At 38.7% G+C, this 18,348-nt stretch overlaps 1 protein-coding gene and 2 long non-coding RNA genes across 3 annotated transcripts in view; 1 reads left to right on the plus strand and 2 right to left on the minus strand.

Annotated features, from left to right (window-relative positions):
* The window catches only part of arhgef12b (Rho guanine nucleotide exchange factor (GEF) 12b), a 46,992-nt gene extending 31,566 nt beyond the window's left edge, over positions 1–15,426 (plus strand). Inside the window, exons 17-36 of the mRNA XM_085470983.1 lie at positions 295–346; positions 493–702; positions 931–1,063; positions 1,756–1,907; positions 2,010–2,156; positions 3,339–3,424; positions 4,144–4,269; positions 5,411–5,525; positions 5,655–5,755; positions 5,865–5,942; positions 6,026–6,101; positions 6,260–6,427; positions 7,081–7,168; positions 7,258–7,338; positions 7,456–7,544; positions 8,157–8,462; positions 8,663–8,881; positions 8,970–9,166; positions 10,884–10,956; positions 11,051–15,426. Of these exons, the coding sequence (XP_085327109.1) occupies positions 295–346; positions 493–702; positions 931–1,063; positions 1,756–1,907; positions 2,010–2,156; positions 3,339–3,424; positions 4,144–4,269; positions 5,411–5,525; positions 5,655–5,755; positions 5,865–5,942; positions 6,026–6,101; positions 6,260–6,427; positions 7,081–7,168; positions 7,258–7,338; positions 7,456–7,544; positions 8,157–8,462; positions 8,663–8,881; positions 8,970–9,166; positions 10,884–10,956; positions 11,051–11,064 (2,511 nt within the window). The 3' untranslated portion in view covers positions 11,065–15,426. The remainder of the gene's footprint in view (positions 1–294; positions 347–492; positions 703–930; positions 1,064–1,755; positions 1,908–2,009; positions 2,157–3,338; positions 3,425–4,143; positions 4,270–5,410; positions 5,526–5,654; positions 5,756–5,864; positions 5,943–6,025; positions 6,102–6,259; positions 6,428–7,080; positions 7,169–7,257; positions 7,339–7,455; positions 7,545–8,156; positions 8,463–8,662; positions 8,882–8,969; positions 9,167–10,883; positions 10,957–11,050) is intronic.
* LOC146700752 (uncharacterized) lies at positions 5,287–6,292 on the minus strand. The gene is made up of 4 exons (XR_014922602.1): positions 6,230–6,292; positions 5,972–6,072; positions 5,576–5,741; positions 5,287–5,462 (listed from the first exon to the last, which is right to left on the minus strand). It is a non-coding gene; the product is annotated as an uncharacterized LOC146700752 (long non-coding RNA).
* LOC146700753 (uncharacterized) lies at positions 14,994–18,297 on the minus strand. Its single transcript, XR_014922603.1, has 2 exons — positions 17,485–18,297; positions 14,994–17,410 (listed from the first exon to the last, which is right to left on the minus strand). It is a non-coding gene; the product is annotated as an uncharacterized LOC146700753 (long non-coding RNA).
* Positions 18,298–18,348: the final 51 nt, after the last annotated feature.

Raw genomic sequence — 18,348 nt, forward strand, 5'->3', positions numbered from 1 at the left:
ATGCAGCACAGAGACAAAGAGAAAGCTAGGAGCCACTTACTCCTCCTGTCTGTGCTAATTAGCCTTTCCAGTGCGTTTAGCATGGAAACACCTCTCATCTGGGTTACTCCCAGTATGTTCAGCTTGCTTCCCTGTGTATTCTGGCCACTGAATGTATGAGAACCTCCCTTCAAGGCTGTGCTGGGACAGGCAACAGTAGTTTTTCCACACAGGTGACATGTGACTGACATTTAAGTGAACTTCAGAACTGAGAATCATTTACTCCAATGTGTAACCTATAACTATTTCCATCAGTTTCCCAACATCCGCCCCCCTCGGCGTCCGAGCAGAGTGGACCCCACCCCAGGTGAGAAGAAGAAATATATATTTTAACCATGAGGTATTTGCTGGCTTATTGCATAAAGAGTTGTATCTGTGTATAATTGAGGGTGTACATACAATAACGTTATCAATGTAGTGTGTGATACTTCATGCTCATGGGTTTCTGCACAGTCGTGAAAGCTGTGGACCAGATCAAGCAGCGTCCGCCAAAGCTTCCTCAGTCGCCTCTTGGCATCTCTGAACCATCAGACCAGTCCGCCACAAGTCCTGGACGGATCCGCGATGGATCAGATACCCAATTATTGCCTGCCACCACCCTCCCTACACACAGCTCCCCCACCACTCAGGTCTCAGAGGCAGGCGGACAAGAGTCAGAATCCAGTAAGATATTCCAGTTTTTGTTCGTTATTAAATTTTGATAATTTTCTTTTATTTAATTGCCTCAATCTTCCATTACATGTGGGATGAACACAGAGTCACTCAGACACTATCTCTAGTTTCAGTAACATCTACTAAATATCCCTGCAGAATACGGATACTGTTGAATTTGTTCAAATTAAAGCTCCATTCGAGTCATAATTGTTTCATCTTCTCTCCTTTATTCTACAGATGTCTCTCCGTTCTGCATGCAGCCCAGACCAGGCGACAGTGTGCAGTCTGCTGACAACCACGACGGCGTCTCTCAGTTTGACTTCAGCCCCTCCACAGTGGAGCAGCGGGATGAAGATCAGGAGGCCTTCAGGTAGTTGAAGTTGGGGATGCAGCTTTAAGTCTGTTTTTAAAAACATTTTTGGGCTGTGTGCCACTGTAAAGGAAATTTCTGGATTTAAAGGAAGTAACAGCATACGAATGTACAATTTGAAAGCAAAGAAAGAAAACCAAATTCAATTCAATTCAATTTTATTTATACAGCGCCAAATCACAACATCAGTCGCCTCAAGATGCTTTATATTGTAAGGTAGACCCTACAATTATACATACAGAGAAAAATCCAACAATCATATGACCCCATATGAGCAAGCACTTTGGCGATAGTGGGAAGGAAAAACTCCCTTTTAACAGGAAGAAACCTCCGACAGAACCAGGCTCAGGGAGGGCGACCCTCTGCCGCAGCCAAATAAAAGTTGTATCCATTTTCAAAGAGTTTTTGCTTATATTGGATATAAATAACCAAAGAGTTGTTATTATTTTTAAAAAATTTAACCTATGAATCAACATATTGGGGTCTTGTTTGTTTTCACTTTATGGTCATGGTTGTCACGGGACAAACCATCTATTAGAAAGGTGGGTTGGGAATTTTGTCAAAATATCCTAATGATACTGATACTTTTTAAATAGTTTATTGTGTTAAATAAAATTTTAAATGCAGTAACTGTTTCCCTTTCTAATGCCACATTTATCTTTATGATAGCCAGTCTCTCTTTGTCTCTTTAGGATGGAGGTACCGGGTGACATCCAGAGTGAAGATGACCAAGGCGGAGAGGCTGAGTGTGAAGAAGATCCTCTGATCTGGCAGGGACTGGTCCCTCGAGGCGTCCTGATGAGCTTAACGCAACAAGAGATCAACCGGCAGGAAGTCATCAATGGTAAATCGCCAATATTACACATTTTTCCTAAATGATTAAAAAAAAAAAAGAAATCTGTGCTAATTTTAGCCACATGCATGCATTTGTCCGTTCGCTCTTTAGAGCTGTTCTACACTGAGCGTGCACACTTGAGGATGCTGAAGGTGCTGGACTGTGTTTTCTGCCAGAGGCTGAACAGGGACGGCATCCTTCCACCAGAAGACATAAAACACATCTTTATCAACCTGGAGGAAATCCTTCAGCTTCATGGTAACAATCAATTAGCTGCACGGTAACACATTTCACACATGACTGAGTAGGGGCGTGGCTGTAATTGTGTTAATGAGACACATACTGTTTCCTTCATCTACGGCAGATTTTCATATATTCTAATTGATTGATTTTTGGATTTTGGTCATTTCATGGTCCAATGAAAAATCATTACAGGGAAGTGACTGAAAGTTACTGGATGTTACAATAAAGTAAAAGTTTATAATGTTATAAAAACACTTACAGCACACACTTTGTCCTTGTCACGCTGCCAATGGGCCAGATCATGTAAAAAAAAAAAAACTCGGAAATTTCACAGTGACACACACAAATATAAAGCTGGCGTCATAGTAAATGACTGTCCATGGTCCCTTGTAGGTTAAACACGTGTGCTGACATAGTCATGACACATCATTAGTGTTCACAGCCATGCATTTTCCCTCTTAAGCCCTTAACATGAACTGATTCAGGAAAACAGTCACAGGGAGAGGAGATGGTCCAGAGTGGGAGCTATAACAAGAGGGCGTGGTTTTAAATTTCAATCCCAATCCCAAAAAATAAAAACTGAATGGAACAATTACAGATTTTGTTTCTTCATTTTGAGACGTTTGACTACTTTATGAAAAATATTAGCTCGTTTTTATTTGATGGTAGCAATAAGTCTCAAAAAAGTCAGGACAGGGCCGTGTTTACTGCTGCGTCGCATCCCCTCTTCTTTTAACAGCTGAGGAGACCTGCTGCTGGACTTTTTGTTTGGCCTTTGGTGAGTTTGCACTGAGGAACTGAAACTTCTTTTCACTACTTACTTACTTTTCGAGCCGTTTGTTGCCCCTGTCCCTGGTTTGTGTTGCTGCTATCAAATTCAAAATGAGCTTTTTTTAAAATTATTTTTTATAAAATACTAAAAAGTCTCAGTTTTAAGATTTTATATGTTCTCTGTGTTCTAGTGTGAATAAAAGATGAGTTTATGAGATTTGCAAATCGCTGCATTCTGTTTTTATTTACTTTTTATGCAGCGTTCCAACTGTTTTGGAAATGGGGTAAAAACTTTAATTTTGTAAATGTTATGTTGCTAATCAATTAATGATTGAGAAATATGTGAGTCATCACCAAACTGAGCTAGCTGGTGAGTATTTTTGGATGTTTAAAAAAATAAAATAAAATCTTCTCGCTGTGCTCCAGTTTCTATAACAGAACAAATGACTGCAATCAGGAAGAGGAACGAGACGTCTGTGATCGGTCAGATCGGAGATGATCTCCTGGGATGGGTAAGGCTGGCTTCTAGTATCTGTGAGAGAGGACTGAAAACAGAAACAGGGTTTATTTGTATTTTTAGTCATATTTCACCTTCTGCCCAGACTAGATAAATGGTAAAGAGGTCTTCACAATCCCCACATTACATCATCTTAAAGACTTTTGAGGTCCATGTGTCTTTTCCCACAGCATCGCCATCAGGTCAAAATCAAAATTTGGGCAACAATTTGGGTTTAGTAAATAAATACCAGCAAACCTAAAACATTCCTATCAGCCTCAGCCTTTGTGTTTAGTCTTGATAGTGAAATATTATCCTGCTAACACGATAAAGGTACGTGTTCCAGTACCAGTGGTTGAGGCAGTAGTTTAGTGTCTACCTCATCACTTCCCTCTAATATGTTATGTGTAGATATCTAGAAATGGTCAGTTAATGTCCGAGCGGACTTACGGGTGGATGCTGTGATGGTGGAGGTGTCATAAGGCAGAGGAAATGAGTGCAAGTTCTTTGCCTGAATTATCTGGCAGGCCTTGCTTCTTTATTTATATCTAAAAGCGTCAATGTGTAAGTAGATAACTTCTGCTGGCATGGCTGCAGGTTCTCTGTGTTGTTGTTTTTAAAAAAAATATTTTTCAGAGTTGTTACAGTAGAAATCATCAAGTACATCATGCACTCTTAGCACGTAAGCTGGTAATATTTAAGCATTTTATGCTTTCTCTGTGCACTCGCATCCAGTTCAGTGGGGAGGAAGAGCAAAAGTTAAAGAGAGCAGTGGCAACCTTCTGCAGTAACCAGCCGTCTGCACTGGAGCTCATCAAGACGAGGCAGAAGAAGGACCAGAAATTCAACCTGTTCATGCAGGTGGGTGCAAGACTCCCACTGTAGTCTACCACCAGGAGGAAAGTGACTTTGGATGAGACAGATATTGGCAGGCAGAAGAACATTCGATTAAGTTTTAGTTAGTGTGCCAGTTCACAACAATTGTAAGCTCGCATCATTATAGAAAAATATCCAATGAGCCGACATTCTCCAATGAGCTCGCTTTATAGCAGGAAGAGACCCGAACAAGGCTAGGGGAGTGCAGGTACTCCCCCTCACGACTGGCTGTGGGTGTAGGGACAGTGTAGGAGCTAAGGCTCTAGATCAGTCACACGAGGCTTCTAGAGAGGGGAAGAACAGGAACTTGCCTAATTTGACCCAAATTGTATCGGTCTATTCAAAAATCTAAGGAGTTTGGAAAGAAAAGCAACTGGATTTTTAAAGTTTTTTGAAGACATTTCTCTCATCCAAGAAGTTTCTTCAGTTCTAAGACCAAACGGTGGAGAGTCCACTACTGATCATGTGCCCCAGCTCAAGGTGTGAAAAAGGGTGTGGGACAGCAAAATTAAAGATGTCCAGTGGTTTTCTTTCTGAACTCCTTAGGTAACTTTGCCCTGGATGACTGAGAACCTACACAGAGACACAGGATGAGTAAGTATCCATCTCTGTATGGAGAATGGATAAGAACGGTGGCACAGTTGGCTCCATATGAGTGACTTACATTCAGTTTATTGGAGATGCTTCATGAGTACATGCTTACTTAGGACCCTTGTACCAAGTGGCTTTTTGCAGCTTAAAGAACTTTTAAGTTACCCAGTAAATGTAACATAAGGGTAGAAGTGACAATACACACTTCATAATTAGAGGAATGTTGGTGCAATGCCCCCCCCCCCCCCCCCCTTTCTTTTATTTTTTATCTAAATTTTAGGACTTTGATTGAATTTGTTGTATTATTATTCGTTAAAGATTTCATCTATCTTTTGTCTGAACCATGTTTTCTTTTGTTTCTATTTTGTATAACAAATGTCTGCATTTTGGGGCTTAAAGTAGAACATTGCAGTATCCCATAAGCTCGAATATTTCAGATTTTGTTTTATTGTCTCATATAATATCTGTTACAGAGGTTTTTTGTTGTTGACCTTCCTCATTCCTTGCTCTTCTCTTCCTTGTTGTCATTCTTCAGGAAGCTCAGAGCAACCGTTTGTGTCGCAGGCTGCAGCTCAAAGACATCATCCCTGTAGAAATGCAGAGAGTGACCAAATACCCGCTCCTGCTGGATAACATTGCCAAGTACACAGGTATAAATAAGATTTTATACATTTTAGTACAGATTCTGGAAACCGATTACCCTTTTCATTGAGGGGGAACAATTAATTTTAGTTTAATCATCAAGAACTGTTGGCTATGTTGGTTTTTTGTTCTTGTAGAGGACATTGAGGAAAGGAAAAAGGTGAAGAGAGCTGGAGACTGTTGTAAAAAGATCCTCAACCATGTCAACCAAGCTGTGAAAGAGGCTGAAAACAAACAGGTACACACATTAGAATCATCTATTTAATCATTTTATTTAAAGATATGTGCAGATTCATACAGGCTGAGATTTGGAAGGGTATTTTATGATTTATGTTGTGTCTTAACAGCGGCTCGAGGAGTATCAGAGAAGGTTAGACTTCTCGTCTCTGAAACAGAGTGAAAACCCTGTGATCCTGGAGCTGAAGGTAACAAACTTGTTTTAATCTCTGTTTACCTTGATATTTACTCTGGATTGTTTATGAAGTTCTGCCATGTGTTGTGTTTGCAGAATCTGGACCTCACTAAGAGGAAGATGGTTCATGAGGGTCCTCTCTCCTGGAAAGTCAATAAGGAAAAGACAATTGGTGTGTACACATCAGTATATGACAATACGATTAAAAAGACTATAATATCAGACATTTTTGTAGATTAAATACTTCTTCAGGTTTATTTTTGCATCCAAAATGAGACAGAACTTGTCAGATACACATACAGTTTTATACCACTAGTGTTTTCCTTTCAGAGCTGTACACACTCCTCCTGGAGGACATCATGGTCTTGCTGCAGAAACAGGATGAGCGCCTGGTCCTAAAGTTTCATGGCAAAAACATGGCCAGTGTCGTCGACACCAAGCACACCTTCAGCCCCATCATCAAACTCAACACGGTCTTGGTTCGACCTGTCGCAACTGGTAAGAACCGCAGACAAGTGGAAATGCTTTCAGGTTCGACCACACTGAGCATCTCCATAGTGCAGTGGTTTACTCCTAACAAGCAACGCATCCCTGGTTGAAGGAGTCACAGATCCCATTAGGGGTTGTATCAGGAAGGGTGTCAGGAGACAGGAAAGCTTTGGGAGAAAAAAAGACCAGGGGAAGACGTGCAGTAAATCCCTCAGTGTGGATTCAAACAATACAATAGGTCGCCTGGTCTCCCCTGTGAGCTAAACCATCATTTAGCTCAACATTTAGCTTAGCTTAGATTAGCATTTAGCTAAACCAGTATTTAGCTCACTGAAATAAGTTTAGAACCTATTTTGTTTTTTACCCCCATAAACACACAGAGGTAGTGTTATGTTCTCAGTTGTGTCGAAGATGCAGAAGATTTTGGTTGGCATGCCAAATTTCCTCAGCCATTGTAGGAATGACAGTTTTACTGTGAGATCCTAACTGAGGACTTAGCATGCTAACCTTAGCTTTTAACTTAACCTCACAAGTTTCTTTGTTTTTTCATGTCAGTGACATTAGTTTCTGTATATTTTTCTATGTACACACTCTATTTTGAATGTAAATGTAGCTTTTGTGTCATGTGGACCAATCCTTGTTTGAAATTTTCTCTTCGTCAGACAACAAGTCTTTCTTTGTTCTGTCCATGTCCGAAAACGGGGCTCAGATCTACGAGCTGACGGCTCAGACGGTGTTCGATCAGAGAACGTGAGTGTCGCACCAAAACAATGCTCATGCACCTTCATCTGGTCACTTTTAGTCTGTTTCATCCAGCTGTGTCACCTCTGTTGCTCCAGGTGGCAACATCTAATCACACAGTGTGCCGAAGCCATGAAGGCCAAACCCCACAGGAGGGACACGCCTCCACCTCAGTCTGAGTGAGTCTGCTAATGCTGCAGACATTGTCACTGGTATTGTTGTTTGAGTGTGCGTGTTGTTGTTTTTTTGTTGTTGTTGTTTTTTAATTCACTGTTTACAATGTAAATGTGTTTCAGTGCGGCGCAGGATGCTATTAATATCATCAACAATGGGATGCCTAAACTGAGCAAAGATGAGACGCCGAGTGAAAGTATCCGTTCTGCAGGTATCTATATGTGTTTGTCAGTACCAAAAGTACTGATGGATAGATTAATTTATGGCTTTTTCAAATGATATATTAAATCAGAGATGTCAAAATAATTTTACATCATGGGTCACATGCAGCCCACTTTGATCTTAAGTGGGCCAAACCAACGTAACTCCACTGATGTTTAACTACACACACAAGTTCAATTTCAACAATACAGCTCAGTCTTTGTATGTAATAAAAAAGTGCTGCTGTAGTAAATTAATGAAATCTGTCAGCACAAATAAATAAATGTGCAAAATTATAGAAAAAAGCTCTGGTAGCTCATTGTTCATAAATCTTTCCCCCCCTGTGGACCCATTGTAAAAAATAACACTTTCTATGATAGATGATGAACTAAACGGGGAATTTGATGTGTTTTAATTGTTAGTGTTCATCTTATATTTAATTGCTTTGGTGTAATATGGTGGAGGTAGTAGGAAAAGCTTTAAAACCTATGAAAATATAGTTAAAATACCCAAATCTATGCCCTCCAGCCGATTTGGAGTCTTTGCAAGTCTGATTCTGTTGTTGTTGTCGTTCATGGTTTTCTCTCTAACGCTTCATCACATTTTTTAATTTAAATCCCAGATATGAGCATCTCCGATAAAGTGGCTGCCTCTACTTCAGACATTCAAGATCCACCGGAGAGTCTCAACCCCTTTGATGGATTGAGATCAGAAGATGAAGAAGAGGAGCTGCCGATGACAGACGGGCAGGAGGAAGAGGAGCAGAATGGAGAGGTGGATGAAGCGGAGCTAGAGGCCTTCCTGGACGGGCAGCTGGCGGAGAGACTGCTGCAGGAAGGATCGCGGCTTGGCATTGCCCTTGAAAATGAAGAAGAGCACAATGCTTTTGTCATGCCTTGCTCCAAAGCTGAAGAAGCTCTAAAGACACGTAAGTCCTGATTACCTGTCAGTAGCACTGTGGATAGTTTTGACCCTGAGATGTTTGTTTTTATCATTAAGCTCAGTTTAATTCAAATAAATTCAGTTTTATTCATATAGCCTGGAAACATCCAGGAGAACCAATGTTTAATGGTAAAGAGAATATGCTGACATTCGCATGAGGAAAATGACCGCTGATGTCTGTTTCAGTGGCAATGCTGAAGCAGGCAGTCTTCACACACATGTTAAGCAGAGAAGCAGAGGAGGAAACGGAGGAGAGCAAGCCGAGTGGAGGCCGTGGGAGTCAGTCGAGTCCTTCTTTGCCTGAGAGCCCAGAGGGGCCCTCTGCTACCTGTGATGAGAGCCAGACGTCTGAAAGTTCACAGAAAGAACACCTGCAGCCTCCACCTGAGGCTGCTGAACGTAATGGTACTGCTGTACTCTAGTATTAAGAATTAATGACCAAAATATACTTGCATAACTATCTCACCATCTCCTGATCTGCATCTCCACCCAGGTGGCTTTGTGGTCCTGGATTTCCCCGGCTCTGAGGAAAGCAGCACTGATGATGATGTCGGAGTTGGAAGTGATGTTGGGATCGACATGAGGAAACTGCTGTCTTCCTCCTCGCAGATGGGAGGCGGAGGCCCCAACCTCAGTCGGCAGCTCATGACCCACCTGCGCCTCCTACAGGCCGATCTGCAGTATCTTAAGGTACCTTAGTATCTGAGGTCTGCTTTCTATATTCGCAAAACCTAAACATGGTGGGATGTCTCGCCTCTAGTGAGTCATTTTTGTGATGTTAAATTTACTGGAGTGTTGCCCTAACACACCTGATCTCTATTTTCTCTACCAGCTGTTTGTAGCCAGTGGATGATTTTCATATATCTGCTCTAAAAGCACAAAATTACCATCTGATAGCAATGCTGGGGTGTTTTTAATGTCTCTTTTTACTTGAACAGCAATATTAGGGCCAAATGTTTAATGCAGTAAGTAATATATTACTCATTAGATGTTCAGCAGCTGCCTAACAAGCAGACACAAAAGTTATAAGGTTAAACAAACTACTGATCCAAGCCCAGATGCAGGTTTGTTTTTTAAAGATTTTAAATTTGGTACATAACCATGGAAAAACCTGCTTACTCTTAAACTAAACCAGACTTTATTCTTTCATAAATTCAAGCCTGAAAAAATTATCTGGAGGATGGTTTGCATTTGGATGTGCTCTTCTAAGCAAATGAAGTCATGTTCTCTGTTTGTATTAAGATTATGCAAAAATGTATTTGCCTCCTCACATCTTTAGTTATATTTTCTTTTGTTTTTCTACCCTCTGAAATTCAAATCATTAACTGGCATCTGAGTCTTTTTTACATAACACAAGAAAAACATCTGGATTTTTCCCCAGGTAATGTAATTTAAATGTATTTTTAATTTGTAATTAACATATGTATCTTCTCCTAAATTCTTAAAAACTTTGACACGAAATGTAACTGAATGAACAATATAATCATCATATTATTATAAGTGTCTCAGATAACCTTTGGTATGAACTGGACCATACCACTGGTACAGACCAGTGGTATGGTCCAGTTCATACCAAAGGTTACTATATTCCTTGGTCCTCATCTCTTATTAACAGTAATAAGAGATGAGGACCAAGGAATATAGTTACAGAAAAATATATATACAGAAAAACCTAAATAAGTTGCACAATATTAATGAATTAATTTAATTTTTAGCAATACATTTAAAAATGCAGAATATAGCAAATATCATCCAAATTAAATCTCATATGTGCAAATTAATATTACATAATTTTTTATTGTCAGGTGATTCAATAAACTACTGATTTTAAATATAAATGTAGTTTTCTGGGAATTATTGAATGGTTAGTGCTTTAAAGGCTTACTCCAACACCAGTGTGTGTTTACAGCTGCTTTAATATTTACAGGTAAAATGTCTCATTGCAATCACCATCTCTGCATTAACCTCCTAGGACCTGGCGTCCACATATGTGGACATCACATTTTGGGACGTCTAGACCAAAATACTTAATTTTTCTCTACAAGGGCCTGATATCCACATACGAGGACGTTATACTGCCACTGTTCTATCAAAATTTGATACAAATGTCCTCATATGTGGATCTAATTTTTCTCAAAAACAAAAATTAGGTAAAAAAACAAAAACAAAAAATCTGGTAATTCTTTGTTTTTACATTCTTTAGGTCCCAATCAACCCAAATAGCAAAGAAAAATAACAAATGCATGCCATGAAAGAGTTCGGGTCGTAGGAGGTTAAGATAACTTTTTTTTTTCTTCTAAATTCCTGTTTTGACTCCTGCATTTAAGCCCATTTTGTCAGTTTGACTGTATCTGTGTCTGATCTGTGGGCCACAGTCAGTTGTGCTGTAACGATGATCTGCTTCCAGGACATAGAGATGAAGTACAACGAACTGCAACAAACGCACGGCGATGCAGCCACAGACTCGGATGACAACAACGGTGTGTTTGAATTCTCTCGGTCATCTCACTTTCATCAGCTTCACGCTCAATTTAATGTTTTGTATTTCAAACTCTCTTTCTGGTATTTTTTCAGATGGGATTCAATGACGAAAGGCTTCCTGCTCTCTCGGCTGTCAGAGCCAAGTTTCATGTTGCTGCGTGCTCACCTTCCTCCACCTTTTACCACTGAAGGATTAATGTCTGATCTCCTACTTCAAAGGACGGTGTCATCGTCGCAGTCTGAATTACTCCACTATAAAGTCTTTCACAAAGCAGGAGCAGAAGAGACATATCACTGAGTTTTTCATGGACACTTTTTAGTATAATAATAATCACTGACTGCATAAATTATCTGAAACACTGGATATAATGAATGGAAAAAGGCTAAGCGACCATCTGACGACACAGACGTTCAGCAGACAAGAAGTGAGACATTATGACTGTGACCAGTACTGAAGGATTTTCCTCTTCAAAACTCAGTGTAAAAACCTGCAATAGAATAGATAGAGTCAATATACAAGTGCCCAATAAAATGCCAAAATGGAAGGTTAAAACACTCCCACCATAAAATTTACCCAGAAGGGATTTAATGCTGTTTTTAGCCAAGCTTTGCATTAAACGTTAAGCAGGTGATTGTCTGCTTTGGATCAGATATCTAGCAAAAACTCTGAATCTCACAAATCTACACCCTGAATCATTTTTTCAATTACAAGCACAAATATAATAAGGAGGTTTAATGCTGTGATTTCTATACAAAGACTCATAGACTTACTTGCTCAGCAGTAAAAACCAGATACTTTGAAGATGAATTTCACTTGAAACAGCCTCTTTCGTGGAAACTACAGGCAGCTGTGGCAGTCTGCTATTGGCCAAAGCAATCACACCGGTCACATTGTTCCCTAGTGACGAGTGGTTGTCTGGATATTTTCTATTTTAATTTTAAATTCTAAGATATTAAAAAATCAGTGGGCTTTACAGTTGGCGATAGGTGTGTTTTCCTCCCTGCTTTTCAGTCTTAGCTAAGCTAAGCTAGCACACTTGACAGGTCTGGACTTTACGCTCAGTATATCACGCTTGTATTTGCTGCATTAACATAATTTCAGGAAAACCAAGACGATTCTCATTATTCTGATTTTGGAGCATCAGAAAAGCTAAATATGAATTTGTTGTAAATTTCCTTTTATTGTGTTAGATACTATATGTGTAGGTTGTTAACAAGTGACACCAGATGCAAACAAAACAGTGTGACTTCCTTTTAGCTCAGTTGATAAAATAAGTGCTAATATTGAACTTTATGTGGGTTTAACTTTGACTTTGCAGCTGCGATGCTCTCGGATTTAGAAGTTTTAATTTCTCACTGACTGTGGGATACATTCTATAGTTACGATTTGATTCATTAACATGAACGTCTCATCTTAAGTAAGAAAAAAGGTGAAAATCCCCGTTTCTTATGATGGCAGGTTGATTTAGCTTTTTGTCTCAAGAAAACTAAAGGGTAATTTCTTGAGATAATAAGATGGTTTATCTCACAAGCATTTTGTTTTCCTGTTATTATGTGAAGATTATAGGAATACCCGATAGCCCCTGCCTATCTTGACCACTTATGAAGTTAAAAATGGGCAGAATTACTAAAGTGACATGTGCTGCTTCAGCTGGGCTAATCGTAATAATAAGAGGACAACAGGGACCTTTTAAATTATTTTTTTAACAGCCTGGCACAGAGTGACCAACAACATGGCTTGATGAGTCCAACTGGAATCTAAAAATTCAATTAAAATTAATACAGTGAGAAGAAGTGGCATAGAAAGCAGTAGGTACACTTTTCAAGCATATTCACAGTCCTGTGCCCTAATACAGTATTACTAATATTATAGTAGAATTATATGCATGTGTGCAAGAGTTAAAAATATTTTTTGTATTACAGCCGTTTTCACAGAAAAACAAGTATCCAGACTTTAGTGTAAAATAAATCCTACAAAAGAAGTTGGCAATTAGACAAGAAATAAAAGTTTCTGCATAATAGTATGACTCCTTATGTAGTATGACCTTTGAGTCTAATAAATGATTCTGTGTTGCTGGATCATAATTCATTATATTTATATACAGTGGTGTGAAAAAGTGTTTCCCTTCTTCCTATTTCTGAGTGTTTTGCATATTTCTGACAGTTAAATGTTTCAGATCATCAAAGAAAGTTTTATATTAGACAAAGATAACCTGAGTAAATACAAAATGCTGTTTTTAAAAGATGGTTTCATTGATTAAGGGAGAAAAATTTTCCAAACCTACCTGGTCGCGTGTGAAAAAGTGGCTAAGTTCAGTTTCACCAAACAGTCAGGCCTTATTACTGACAGACCAGTTGAATCACTTAAATAAAACCTGTCTGACAAAGTGACGCAGGCTAAAAGATCCCAAAAAGCAACACATCATGCTACAATCTAAAGAAACTGCTAAGTAGCAAAGTCACTGACATCTATCAGTCTGGAGAGGGATAAGAAAGCCATTTCTAAGGCTTTGGGACTCCAGTGAAACACAGTGGGAGCCATTATACCACAAAACAGTGGTGAACAACATTAAAGAACCACAGGCTTCACATATCTAAGTTAATGTCAGAGGTCATGATTCAACAATAAGAAAGAAACTGGGCAAAAATGGCATCCATTCAAAGTCCTGACCCGAATCCAATTGAGATGCTGGGGAATGACCTTAAGTGGATTCATGCTGGAAAGGCCTCTCAATAAGTGGGTGAAAAACAAGAATTCTGCAAAGATTAGTGGACTAAAATTCCTCTACAGCTCTGTAAAAGACTCATTGCCAGTTACTGCAAACGCTTGATTGCAGTTGTTGCTGCTAAGGGTGGCCCAACCAGTTAATAGGTTTAGGGTATTCACTTTTGATTTGGTTTTCTCTCTTAATAATAAACAACTTTGTTTAGAAACTGAATTTTGTGTTTAGTTGTTATCTTTGTCTTATATTTCAATTTGTTCGATGATCTGAAATATTTAAGTGTGGCAAACATACAAAAAACAAACAAACAAACAAACAAACAGGAAATTGGGAAGTGTGTATGTTTAATTTTGCAACTGGTATAATTTAATTATTTACTGCTGTGTAACAGTATAGGAATTGAATTGAACCACTCCTATCCATGCTCTCATCCAGTAACGCTGAACATTGTAAGGTTTCCAGTGTGACTGAGTTGTGCGATGACACCAGGAAGTAACAATAACTTCTTTGAAGTGGGGAAGGGCAGTGACACCCCGTACCAATCTGGATACGCCCATGTACTAAAGATTTGAACAGAAAGCTGCAAAGCTAGGCTCATTTTCTCGCAATAACTAAATGTATAACTTGTTCATCTCACTAGAAAACAAGTTTAATTGCCTCAAGATAAATTACTAGATAATTTGATTTGTTCTCACAAAATGAAAAAATTGCATTAAAAAACCTTTTTAATTATGTGCATGTCCAATATCATCTTCTGTATTCCTTTAATTACTATACGCTTGCCAGTTACCATTGTCTCTGTATGATTTTTTTCATAGCAATGCAGTGCTGTATAGCAGCTGACTTAAACAGTCACAGATTTTAAACAACCGGAAGCACTTAAATGTAGCAAAAAACAAACAAAACAAAAAAATAATGTCTCCAGTCTGCAGTCCATCAGTTTTATCCTTCTATCAAATAAACAGTAAATCAAAAAACAAACAAAAATCATTCAAAAATAAAATGCAGATGGACAAAAAACTCTTCAGATGCTTGGTTGATGCTTGGTTGACTAGCCGAAGTGTACGTAGTAAACCAGTTTTGTCCAACCTGTGTTTTTAACTATAAAAATACATTCACGCAGACATCTGCGCTTCACTTTTAAGGTTGGGCTGAAAATAGATTCACCGGCCACAAGACTGCGCCGTGGCTCCGGTTTGTGGATAAATATGTTCAGGCAAAAACGATGACTGCTTTGGACTGCGTTCAGGGTAAAGGCGTATATTGTACAATGACTGCATGTCAGTAATTTTGTTCGTGTTTTTACTCGCACCTTTTTGTTTTACACCATGCTATCATGTAATGCTTTAACACAACTGCTCAAAAAGAGGAGAATTAATCCATTTTATAAATGTTATTGTAAATGTTATATTTTTTGTTACATTGTTATTAACTCTGTTAACATGTTTATGACACAAGAAGCTCATTGTTTGTGAAAATTAAGGAAAAGATGAATGGAAATTTTTGTTTAATTTTATTTGATCTTGATGGGGAAGTGAGATAACAGACTGTGCTTAAAAATAGAGCTAAACTTTGCCCTGAAAAGTGAAGCGAATGCTTAAGTGCCTTAAACTTGTTTTTGTTCAAATGGCCAGCAGGGGGCAGTACATCTGGTTACAAAAAGAAGTCCTGTTGTACAGAAGTCTGTGTGAAAATGACCCTACTGCTGATTGATTGAGTAAACAGTTTTCATGTGCATCAATGGAACATGATGTTTAGTTTGTATTCCCTGTTAGGTTAATAAATCAGGGTTTAGGACGCACCAGTCTTGTGATTGACAGGTTGCTATGGTATCGGGAGACCGTTTGACTGGTTTCTCAATCAGATCCACTCTATAGAGGATACAAGAGGAGTATAACATGAGTTTGTAAGGACCCATTATGAAACCTCTGATTTTAAATTATGGGTCTAATCATCGGGTGTTTTTAGAGCTAGAAGGAAGGAATAGTAACCTGTCAGTTAATGCTAGGTGACTTAACGTGGGACTCTACAGGATTTGACCAATTTAAATGCATCAATATAGAGGCCGTCTTTGAGTCTTGTAAAGTACAGTTTCACATCTTCATGCTGCTTAGAACGAATAAGTGCAGAAAACAGTTCATCGAATGTCTACTTAAGACAGACTCTAGAGGCCGCTTCCCATATTAAAATGCCCAACATAATAACTTCATGGCATTTAAATGCATGTTTTTATCCTGATAGAAAAGAAAACTAAAAACAAAACAGGCTTGGCCTCTGTAGATAGTTTTCACAGGTGCTCTGACTTATGAAACTTAAGTTTTTATGGTTTTGGTGCATGTTTATTAAATGTATATAGTATAATATGGCCTTTCTTTGTACCAGAGAAGGCAATATAATATACCACATTCATATACAAGCTTGTGCTTCAGTTTTAGTGAATGAAATTTACTATTACTATTTCTGGTCTAGTATATAGTCATCTACAGTGGCCTAGCAAAAATAAAGAATTAAAAAAAAAAACACACACACACACACAACAGACATTAAATAAAACCCAATGGAGATGGGGGAAAAAGACAAAATGCGCACAAAAAACAAAAAGGAAAACACTAACATGATGGAACAGCAGTGGAAACGACAAGCTAACAGAACAGAAAACATCTAATAGCAAACATGTATCTACAGTATTGAATGAAACTTGATTAAAACACACATTATATTGCATGTTTTTCTTCCCCAAAACAATGTACTGCATCAGATCTATACTTTATAAAGGTTGTCCCAAGGAACAAAGCTCAAACAAAAAGAAGTTTCAAACTCATTCAGACTAAATTAAAGGGGAAAAAATGTGAATGTGCCACCTTATGATATCAAGCCTGGTTTCAGTGCAGTTGTCCCCTTAGAAGAGATTCTGAGAGATCCAAAGGGAAGAGCGTCAAAGAACTGTTTGATGAATATAAAACTGAGCTGTGAATTATATATGCTCTTTGCAGCCATCAGATCTCAACCTAACTGAACACCTTAAATCATTTATTCAAACTTTATTAAAACACTTTATCATTCTTTATACAGGTGCAGTCCCTGAAAAGTTCTTGGGATGTGTGAAAGATGTCAGAATTACCAATTAAATTAGCATTTTATTATTAAATAATTCAAAAAATAAAAAATAAAAACACAATACAACTTAGATTTTGGTCACTAAGCAGTAATTCATGATCCAGTGCCCTCCTTTAGCTGAACTCTACATCCAGGAACATTTCCAAAGCACGCATGGTAGTTAAAAAACAAACTGTTTGACACATTTTGTAAAAATGGAAAATAGCTGAGATGTCCTACAAAGCACTCGTATATTCACGCAGTGGGATAATTTGCTACTTTTTCCAAATAGCAAGTAACAATAACTCCATTATGAAACGGTGTAAAAATCTCTGAGCAAACAATCAGAAACAGACTTGGTGAGGGTGGACCGAGGGCCCAACATGCTTGAGTGGGCCCTGTGCTCACTCACTGGCACTGGTATTCTGGCATTTGCCGTAGAATACCAGAATTGGCAGGTCCATCACTGGCGCTCTGTGCATATAAACATTATATTGCCTGTAACATCAGTCTGCACAGCCAGTTTGTTGGTAGGTCAATGAAGGTCTGTGGCGGTATAGCTGTGCATCCATCCATGGATATATCTCCAAACAACAATGCCCTGCCTCATGTGGCGATGGTTTGCAGGCAGTTCCTGAAGGATAAAGGAATTGATATCACTGAAAAGCCGCCTGACATAAATCCAACAGATCACCTCGGGGCCATTACATTCTGGTCCATCTGATGCCCCCAGGTTGCACCTCAGACGTTCCAGGAGCTCAGTGATGCCCTGATGTGGGAGGAGATCTCCCAGCACACCATCCGTCGTCTCATTAGGAGCATGGCCCGAAGCTGTCGACATGCATACAAGCAAAAAGGACTAGCCTACTGTATAATTTCTTCACTTTGATTTCAGGAGTGTCTTTGAATTCAGTCCTTTATAGGTTGATACTTTTTGATTTCCACCAAGCAGATCACAGGTGCATCTCAGGGCCAACACAGAGACAGACAACAGCTCACACTCTTACATGATCCAACACTTGCTTGTTTTCCTGAACAAGTTAACTTAACTCGATTCTGTGACAATGAATCTTAAGCTGCTTCTGCTCAGCTGTGCTGAGAATCATTAAAGTGATGGTTGAGATTTCCAGTAAATCAATCAATCAGTTAATCAATCAATCAGTTAAAAATAGGTTTAATATGGATTTCAAAATCTTATTTTGTTTTGATATGTACCTATTTTCAGTGATATCAATTTTAATAGCAGGAAATTAAAAATTTCTTTCTCTCGTTTTTGCCATATTTTTCAAGTAGCCTATATTTTTAGTGGCCCCCATATGTTCACCCCTATGAAGAAAATCTGGAGGCACCCCTGGATAGAGTCCCACAGTGTAGCTATCATTTTAAACTTCTGTCCTCCTGTAATTATACCCCAGGAGATTCTGTGCTATGAATGTTTTGTTCCATCGCAATAAATTTGCTGGTACTTTTTGGATAAGCATGCAAAAACATCAGACATTTAGACTACTAAAGCTGACTGTTGCTAATACAACTTAAACTTTTTGCTATGAAGCAACCCATGGCATTTTAAAA

This window comes from Copadichromis virginalis, linkage group LG10 (genome assembly GCF_057382275.1).
Source record: "Copadichromis virginalis isolate Kocher_CV1m ecotype Utaka linkage group LG10, C_Virginalis_male_GT1.1, whole genome shotgun sequence".
NCBI lineage: Eukaryota > Metazoa > Chordata > Actinopteri > Cichliformes > Cichlidae > Copadichromis > Copadichromis virginalis.